The 9,736-nt window shown below is 39.6% G+C and overlaps 1 protein-coding gene and 1 long non-coding RNA gene across 12 annotated transcripts in view; one reads left to right on the forward strand and one right to left on the reverse strand.

Annotated features, from left to right (window-relative positions):
- Positions 1-3,426, reverse strand: part of sgip1a (SH3GL interacting endocytic adaptor 1a) — an 87,197-nt gene extending 83,771 nt beyond the window's left edge. For 5 of the 11 annotated variants that reach the window (XM_086046452.1, XM_086046453.1, XM_086046455.1 and 2 more), the window contains exons 1-2: positions 3,186-3,425; positions 2,478-2,522 (exon numbers count right to left, since the gene is read on the reverse strand). In XM_086046452.1, the coding sequence (XP_085902578.1) occupies positions 2,478-2,522; positions 3,186-3,237 (97 nt within the window). In that variant the 5' untranslated portion in view covers positions 3,238-3,425. Of the gene's footprint in view, positions 1-2,477; positions 2,905-3,180 lie in introns of those variants that run through there. The other 6 variants (XM_086046456.1, XM_086046451.1, XM_086046457.1 and 3 more) reach the window with 5 other exon arrangements.
- A 1,755-nt stretch (positions 3,427-5,181) lies between these two features.
- LOC147138061 (uncharacterized) lies at positions 5,182-7,297 on the forward strand. Its single transcript, XR_015089056.1, has 3 exons — positions 5,182-6,617; positions 7,034-7,143; positions 7,226-7,297. It is a non-coding gene; the product is annotated as an uncharacterized LOC147138061 (long non-coding RNA).
- The last annotated feature ends 2,439 nt before the right edge of the window (positions 7,298-9,736 follow it).

Here is a 9,736-nt window from a genome sequence, read left to right on the forward strand (position 1 = left end):
AAAAAAAACACTGCTTCTTTGCTGATTGCAGTTAGGACGGGCGAGGCATTTAACACCAGTCAGGATATTTACAGGGACTGAAGTGGGAATGAGTGGACGTACACATTTATTATCACAGTTTAGTATTATCACACGCCGTCCAATGGAACGTAACAGTCGAAATGGTGCGTTCAAATGCGGCCACACTCGGCTGTGGAGTCGGATGCCTCACGGAGCATTTTAGTACTGATGTCATTTTTACATAACATTTTACTTTTACACTGGCACTTATCCAAGTGTCCCTTTAAGTTGAGGCTCTCATAATATACAGGATGGCCTTCTTGAACTCTATTCTGCAGCATCATTAAGGGTTTATTCAAGTTTAAAGTTTAGTTGGACAAGTTTTTAGCGACAAGTACCTATGGGCCTTTAGGTCTGACACTTTGCAGTGTACATTGAAAAGTACAATTTTTTGGACTGTTCTGGTGCTTGTAGAAATGTATATTTACACATCATCTCTGTATTCACTAAATATTTTGTTGAGAACTTGAGTTGGAAAGAGGTTGCCATGCCAGGCAATGACAATAGTTATTCAACACTTGCTTACGTGCTTTGAAACTAACATTAAGTCATCATTAGATGTCTTCAACCTCATGTATTACCCATACAAGCCATGGCAGGAAGCTTTAAAAAGCAAAGCTAACAGGGATTACCTTCCAATTTTAACACTTGACTATAATCCTGCAATCACACAGGCCATGCTAAGCCTGAGCTAGCCATGCAAATAGGAGTAGACTGTCGACTCTTTTTTCTCTACAAATGCTGCTGTCCAACACTTGGGCTGGCTTGTGAAACATCTGGTCAGCGATAGGACAGGAGCAGGAGAAGGGCAACCCTATTCTTAATCAGACTTTAATATTGTGTCAGTTGTGTTGTTGTATTAAAAATTAAACATTTGCCTATCTATTACATTAAACTAATTAGATTGAAGTGCATTTCAGTAGCATCATGGAGCATTTGTTTAGCACGTCTGCCTCAAAGTTGTGAGGTGAGTCTGAATCTTGTTTCCAGTCTTCCCAAATGGAGTTTCCCCGTTACCCTCATACTTGTGCGGGTTTTCTCCAGGTATTCCAGTTGAGAGACAATGGTCGTCTACAGACCAATGTACCAGATGTACTCCGTGCTAGAAAATGGATGGATGCATTATTTCAGAGTTCCTGAGCCATCTCACTCAAGCCTTAACAAATCTGCATGTCACTCTGTCTCTGTATTTTACAGGACTTTGTGGTGTCAGAGTCTCACTCTGACTCCCAGACAAGTGTGCTGTCTGCTTTAGGCAATGTGGAATGTCGGCAAGGTGTGTCATTTATCACCCAGTGAATTGGCACTTCATTATGTTGAAAATGGGCTTTATACAATGAGTACATGTCACAACACAAATGAATGTCTTTGTGTAACTACATGCATTGATTTAGTATTTATAGTTTGATTACTAAACACTCACTGAATTAGTAATTTTTTGTCAACATTTCATTCTTTCCTTGCACTTTACAGACTCAGCACTGTGGAAGAAAAATAATAATGTTGGAAAATTAAATTGACAAAAAAAGGAATCAGTTCATAAAATATTTTGTGTGCAATACAAACACCAATATGATGTGAAGACACAACACTAATTAGGCTTCATAAACACCACAGCCACATTTCAATGAAACGTCCTGTAGATCTAAAACTGAAAACAAAACTAGCACATTCAACATCCATCCATCCACGGTGTCGCTTATCCTGTCAAGGGTCGTGTGTATGCTGGAGCCTTTCCCATCTGACTTCAGGCAAGAGGCCATCAGACCCTATACCGGTCGACAGCCAATCACAGGCACATTAAGCCAATGTTAATTATTCAAAATAAAACACAATTAAGAACTAATGTAATTGGTAATGTAACTGGAACAGATCATGACTGGAGGTACTTGAGTGCCAAGTGCGGCCTTCCACCTAATGATGTCATCGAGGATTCTAAATCTATCTTTCATTTTTTTACTGTCTTCACTGTGCTTCAAACATCAACTATAGCTCAATCCAAACATGGAGAAGAGCAAAGACTATATGTAGACAGAGATTTTAAACAAGAGAGCCAGCTGGGCACATAAGCCCCCCTGCACAATACCTTCAAATAATCCTTTACGAAGGGAAGTAGGAAAGAGGGTAGGGGGGGCTGTTGTGTACAAAGACACACTCAACTAAACAAAAGGTATACACGGTCCAATTAGTGTCACCATTATGCCTATTTGATACATTGTCTGTGGCTTTTTTTCCCTGGGAACAGCATTCGAGTCACTGGAATGTATGCACTCAAAATAGCATGACAGTTTATGACATTTGAACCTCCTCAGCATTCACTTGCCAGCAGAAGCCGTGCAGTACAAGGACATGGAGGAGGATTAAACTGAATCGCATCAGGAACGAGCGCAGCATGTTTGGAAAAAAAATAGACTTACCTTCCATCATGGTTGCAGATTTGCATTCCTCTAGCTCCAAGGAGTCTGAATCGAAAGCGAGAGATGTGGAGAAGAGAAGAAAGCCCAGTTACTTCGTCGGAATTGATGGACAGCAGATCGGCCGTGTGTGTATGGCTAACGCCCTGGCTAACAGTGAGCCTATAACACCCCCAGCAGTCGCCTGTCAACTAGCCAGGGAGGGAGAGAGGCAGAGAGATACAAAGAGCGAGATAGAGAGAGAAGAGGTGGAGGTGGGGGTCTAGTCGGGTCGGACTCGCTGCAGATAAGAGCAAGGGGCTTTAATCCATAGATGCTGCTGCTTCTGCGGTGACGCTAACCAACACATTCAGCAGAGGATGCTTAGAGGAGGGCAAAGGAAGAGAAGAGAGAAAGCGAGCGAGGGAGGAGATGGTTTGTGTATGCACTGTGCATGTCTGTTTGGAAAGGGGGAGGGGCATCCTGATGACGTCATATAGACGCAGCCAATTCCTACGGCCCTGTGTGGAGTTACATGGCCTGCAGCCTGACTCATTAGAAAGCTCTCTTCCTTGACGAATACCGACCGACAAAAAAATACGAAATACAGCGCAAGGACAGCAAGCGCAATGTAACAAGAAAAGTACATACACACGCGCTGGCTAAATGTAGAAATAAGTACAAAGTAAATTATGCGGAAAACCTTGCTGCATGGACGCCAGCCTACCTTACTTATTTTGTCAGTGCAGTGTGCAGTGCCTGCCCAGTGGAGAATGTCAATCATTTGCTCACAGGCAGAGAATAACTGCTATTGCGATCTCAGTAACCACCCACATTTCGAGGGCGTGTGCACACGCATTGCTGAGAACACACGAGTGAGCAAAATTGCTCTGTGCTCAGGCGCATGCTGTCTACAGCTGCGCGTGTATTTAATGTGTCCTTCCCGGGTCGGAATATCATTGTTGTTGTTTCATTGCCTTTCTCTGTTCGTCATTTCACTCCCACGTCACTCGCTTGCTATCCAGTTGGGATAAAGATTGATTCGCGTGACCGTGACGTAATGGCAACCCAAGCTTTGACGGAAACAAGTAGAGCGACTGAGGCTCTGAAAACAATGGAGATTTGCATCAAGTTAAATGTGTTTGTGTAAACTTTTATGTCCCTAGCATGTCAAAGCATAACCTTTTTTCTATCTTTTTTTTTCTTTTAATTCCATTATTATTATTATTATTACTATTATTATTATTATTATTATTATTATTATTATTATTATTATTATTATTATTTCTTGTTGGTTATTTCTCTGTATATACAGAATGTTATTTGACTGATTGTTCTGTTTCCTGTATTTGTGCTATTTACTAAAATTGTTCCTTATTTACAAATTTTGTATCATATGCAGTTTACAATAAAGTTTGCAAAAAGAAAAAGAGAAAAAAAAACAAGTAGAGCGACTGCACCCTAGTCCCGTAAAGTTAGCAACAGATTGGCACATTCGAAGTTGTCGGTCCAATAACGAAATAAATTAACGAAGCATGATTAAAACACTAACAATGCTTCTCTCTAACCACGGTGATGTAGCCAACGATCTACAAGCTGATATGAGTTGATTTTTAGCACAACAGCTAAAGTGTCATCGAAGCGAAGAATATGCCGTTGTTTCTTATGAAGGCTGATGCGGAGGCAGTGCCCAGGGACCGTCAACAAATATTAATCGCCGACAAGAAAACAAACTACAGTACTTCAAATAAAAACGTCATCATCTTTCATTGTCGTGTTTCTCCTTTAATTACACAAATAGAAGATCATCAGCTGGCTACAGTACAACCCTCATTTTGAAAAAAACCCGCGCCACCCCAAAAAACAGATTTTAAAGGGGGAGTTTGTATCAATACTCAATAACTTCATGAGTGTTAATCATTTGGTCTCAAAACTCACATCACACATCGATGGGGACTTCCTGCTTATACTGCAACTCTTATATTATGAAAATACAATTTTCTGCATTTTTTGGAAAGATTTTTTGTTAAATACTGTTTAATAACCTCATGATAGTACAGAATTAGACCTCCAAAATTAAATCACATATTGATGGGGACTACCTGCTTATACTAAAACTCTTATATTATGAAAATACAATTTCATGTAATTTTCAGATTTAAAATAAATTGTCATTACTGCTCAATAACTTCATGGGTGTACATAATTAGGTATCCAAAATCACATATATTGATTGGCACTACCTGCTTCTGCTACAACTCTTATTTTATGAAAATAGAATTTCATGTCATTTTCTGAATTTTTCTTTGTTATTACTGCTCAATAACTTCATGGGTGTACATACTTAGGCCTCCAAAATCACATCACATAATGATGGGGACTACTTCCTTATACTACAACTCTTATTTTGTGAAAAACAAACCCTTAATGTATTTTTCTGAAATTTTGGTTGTTATTACTGCTCAATAATGTCATTGTTGTATGTGTCTGAAATCATATCACACATAGATGATGAGGTTTTTTTTTTATCATAGTATTGAAAAACACGACTTCATTATTCTACAGTTTTTTTTACAAAGCTTTCAAGACCTCTTTATGACTAACCAAAGATGTGGTAATGAATAATCATGAAACATTGCATTATGTTATTTTCCCACTGAATAGATGACTAAGTTTTCCATGATGGATTTCCCACATCCACCAAAAGAAATACACATTGGCTCTTCAAAAGAAGCCACACAAAGTTTGAGAAGCGAAATGGCATAAGAAATCCTGAATGGATCATGATACCTGATCATGTGTTGAGTTTAACACTTTAGAGAAATTTAACAGTAATTTAAATTTGACTTTTATTTTTTTAAAAACATGAAGATTCTGCTCCTTTTGTTGGAATGAGGACTTGTCCAAAAACATTGATGTCACTGTTTGGGTAAGCCTTGATGATTACTGTGTTAAAACCATGAACAGATAATTCTAACACTCAAATAGCTGCATATACTTAGGGACAGAATTTAAAAGGATACTTGGGTCGGGATGAGAAATTAGGAAATAAGTGACTCTATGAATAACGCCTCTTATTAATGAGGGGAATGGCCGTGCCCCCTACCGTTCTATCCATGTTCGGTCGGAGTCATTCAAGGGACCGATTACAAACTCTCCATTGGAAATCATTGTACTTTCATTGATTTATAACATCCAAAAATGGTGATCAATTGGCACCAAAATTTATGTGGACATCCCTATTAATGCCCACTTCAACATATCAAAAGGATTAACCTCTCCGTGGATGATTTATATGATAATGAGAAAATGTGGAAGTGATCAGAGCTACATAGATATTTGCCGGAACTGCTTCTTTGCTGATCATGGTTAGGACCGGCGAGGCATTAAACACCAGTCAGGATATTTACAGAGACTGAAGTGGAAATGAGTAGACATGCACATTTATTTGGATGCGGAATGGCCCCAGTTTTTCGACCTACAGCACGCTGTCCAATTTGGAACGTAACTGCTGAAACAGTACGTTCCAAGCCCACCGCAGGATCCTTTGGGGGAACCGTTCACTTTACCCTGGTAAAGTGGTTCCGCCTTTAGTTTCCACCTGAAAAATTGACCAGGGTAATGGATTGGCCCGGGGCCATTCCTGGGGCCATTTCGGCCCTGCAAGCGACCAGGGCCATTATGGCCCACCAGGAACTCTTCCCAGGGGCGGGCTGCGCTGACGAACGCCGATTGGTCGGTCGAACTTGGGGGTAAGTTGTTCACGACACCATTAGCCTTTAGCTCCAGTAACTGCTAACTCATGTGCCATCGCTGTGCTCGCTCGTCCAATATTTCAAAAGTTAAGGAAAAGTGAATGAATATCTAGATGGACGAATATGTGCAGGCTCTTCTGAGCATTTTCGGCGGACAAAGACATCCAACCCAACTTTGATTTGGCGACAAGGAGCGACCAGTATGCACCAGCTTATTACTGCCGAGCAAGATGACTTTAAACTGTTCGTACGGCAAAACAAGTGGAAGATGTAAAGGTAAAACAAGATGAATAAAATGCTCACGGATCACAACAGCCGGAGTGGAAATGACCGTCGAGTGAGCAAACTAGATGCCATGGGTTGCGTTCTTGGACACCAGAGCAATTCTGCTTTGGCGCTACTGACGAAGGTAAACACGAAATACTCAGGAATACTTGGAATATTGTCATTTAGCTACCTGTTGTAGTAATTTCCATCAGAAACACAAATTATGTGAGTGCATGTGCACTGAAAATGGTTAACTGTTCAAAGTCTCACCACTGAAGTATTCATAAAACAGGATAGTGGATTTACTGTATTTACAGAAAGTAGATTCATTTTGGAAGCCACTGTAATATTCAGTTTACTAATAAAACATTGCGTTTACATACAGGGAACAAATTTACCTAAATAATGAAGCATTGCATTTTGAATAACTTCCACCTCAAATAAATGTTAAAAAGACAACTGTTAAAAACAAAATGCAAACGTAAGGCTTAAATTGCAGGCCCATATAATCTAATAGTGAACTCTGACCTTTTTTGGGCATGTATTTTTGATTTACAGCTGTTCTGGGTGGACATTTTGAGGCAGTTTCAAGTGAAGAAATTATGAGCCATCATCATCTGCTACACAGAAGTGCAGCGTCTCCTGCGACTCAAGCATCGTCAGTCCTGGTAAATTTTATTTTACAATAACTTGTAGGGCACTTAAATTATTTACTGTTACTAATTTTGCTTTTGTATGTCAAAATGTCAGCGGAAAATGAGCCCAATCAACTCTTCCTGGATCCTGGATGTGCTGCGCTGCTGTTTCTGAGGCATGAAGGTAAAATGCCTGTTCTACTCACAGAAATACTTTGTGGCTTTATTTAGTTTGTCACCTGTAGCAGCAATTATCAGAAGCATTCTTTAGTTACTTATAGCAATAACAGTCTGATGCCAAAGGTAAGGCTCTGCCTTCTCAACATAGCTTCCACCTTTATAAACTCAGGTACAGTACTCATGAAAAAAATAAAATATTGCACATTAAATAAAAAACTGCACTTGAATAAATTTTTTAAAAAACAACTGTTGAACATAAAATGCAAATGTCTGCATAAATCACTGACTTATATTCACTAATACTAAACTATGACATTTTTCTGCACGTTTTTGAATTGCAGCTATTGCACATGCTGAAGACGTTTCCAATGCAGGGAAAAGTGTGATCCATCAGGCTACCAAGAAGCAACCCTCATCTAGCGTTTGCCCGTGTCAGTTAGATGTTTCACTTAGTTACTTGTAGGACAATTCCGTTATTAGATATGCATTTTTATCATCATCAATAGGAAACTGCTGCGTAGGGGATGGGACCTTGGATTCAATCACAGAAATGGAAATCGCAAGCTAGGAGTACGCAGTGGCAGAAAATTACGTGTGGCAAGCCAGACACTTTTCCAAGTTGCGAACGATGCCTAGTTGGTCCGGGTGCAAGACTAGAAAATTCAGCCCGGCTTCTGGCTGTGTTTATTTTGTCTTTTAATCTTCACAAATAAAAAGTTACAATGTATAATTTTTTTTTCTCCAAAACTTACTTCACGCTGCTGTAATTAAAAACTCCCTAAGAGCTGTCAATGAAGCCATGTATTTATTTCATTTATTTAACTTTTACTTATCCAGGTATGGTATTTGCAATGCTGACCAGGCTACAGACAGCAAATTAAAACATGGCAAAATAAAAGCAAATACATACCATTATATATGCTACAAATAGGTTCAGCTATTATGTGTATTAGGGAAAAACATTCATTATATATATATATATAAATCACTGCCTTACCGAGATAAAGGGTGAATAAAAAGATATGTTTACATAAGCATTAAGCAACAATACTTTCCCTCTGATTTTCCTGTTGACACATTTGAATATTCATTGTATATCTTAAAAGTTTACCAATATTATACTTAGAGTAATAATATGGTAGCTTTAAACGACAATTATTCTCTACCTGCAATTTGATTTTGATGTAGGGTGTCAGTAATGAGTAGGGAAGTAGCACCTCCCACTGATCTGTCATCCATCTCATTTGCATAATTCACCAAGAACTATGAGTTGGTGTGGAAATGCAAACCCCCTGGGCCACAGGAACTTGTGTTACCAGGAACTTATATTACCAGGAACGAAATGTTTCTGGGCTTGTTGGTGGAAAAGGGGCTATGACGCAAACTACCAGGGTAGATACGGAAGTTCCCGAATTAGTTCCTGCGGTGTGAAAGGGGCTTCGTCTTTGAGTTCCTGGAGACGGTTCATCCAGAATTGAGCATGATGCCTTCTCAAAAATGCCCACCGGCTTTCAATCCGTTGATTGTGATTACTGGACCCCAAAATGAAGCAGTTACTGAAGTGGCGATCCGTAGCCCAGTGCAGGAACCTCTGCACCTCTCCCACGGCGATATTTTCTATGCCCAAATCTGCGCGAATTCTGGCAGGTGTCCCCATCCTCTTCTCAACTTGATATAAAATAACCAGTGATGATCTGTGGGTTGCTGTTTGTTGAATGGGCATGGGGCCAAATCATGAGCCTTGAAAAGCCGTCAATCGCTCCATTGATGCATACACCGAATGGCTTTAGTTTATCATAGAACATGCCACATTAAATTAGGCCCAGGGTTAACATATATACGCGTCGGATCAAGCTATTTCTCCGCCTTTGCTCGACACCGCGGGGTCTAAAAACTTTAAGAGCTGTCTCACTGTATTCTGGGTCACAACATAGCCAGCCTGGATGCAGTGGAGATGGTGTAGCTTGTAGCCATGGGGCCTTTGGTGCCCCTCCAGCTGTTCAGGAGAAATGACGCTACCTCCAGCCGTCCGACTGATTCTTCCCTCCTGTACAGTCTCATACGCTTTAAGTTCCGTCTGAGAGTACGCATACTTATTACAATTCCATCCACTGTTCTTAATAACACTAAAATCTCGCCATGTCTCAACCCAAGCATGAAATAACACATAATCATATCGTTTAAATGAGCCACGTTATCCATTCTGTGTTGTTTCAACATGACAATTTTCACGGTTTTACATATTTTTCATGTTTTTACATGATAATTTTCACATTATTACATGTTATTACCTGATAATTTTCATGTCATTACATGATAACTTTCACATACTTAAATGATAAGTATCAAGTTTTTACATGATTTGTGTTTTTTTTTTCTGGTGTGGCAGCAATACGCTTCCGTAAAAGCTTACCTTAAACGAAGTATTCCTAACAAACATGGATGT

Source organism: Filicampus tigris, chromosome 12 (genome assembly GCF_054856515.1).
Source record: "Filicampus tigris isolate MCC_2025a chromosome 12, RoL_Ftig_1.0, whole genome shotgun sequence".
In the NCBI taxonomy this organism is placed as follows: Eukaryota; Metazoa; Chordata; class Actinopteri; order Syngnathiformes; family Syngnathidae; genus Filicampus; species Filicampus tigris.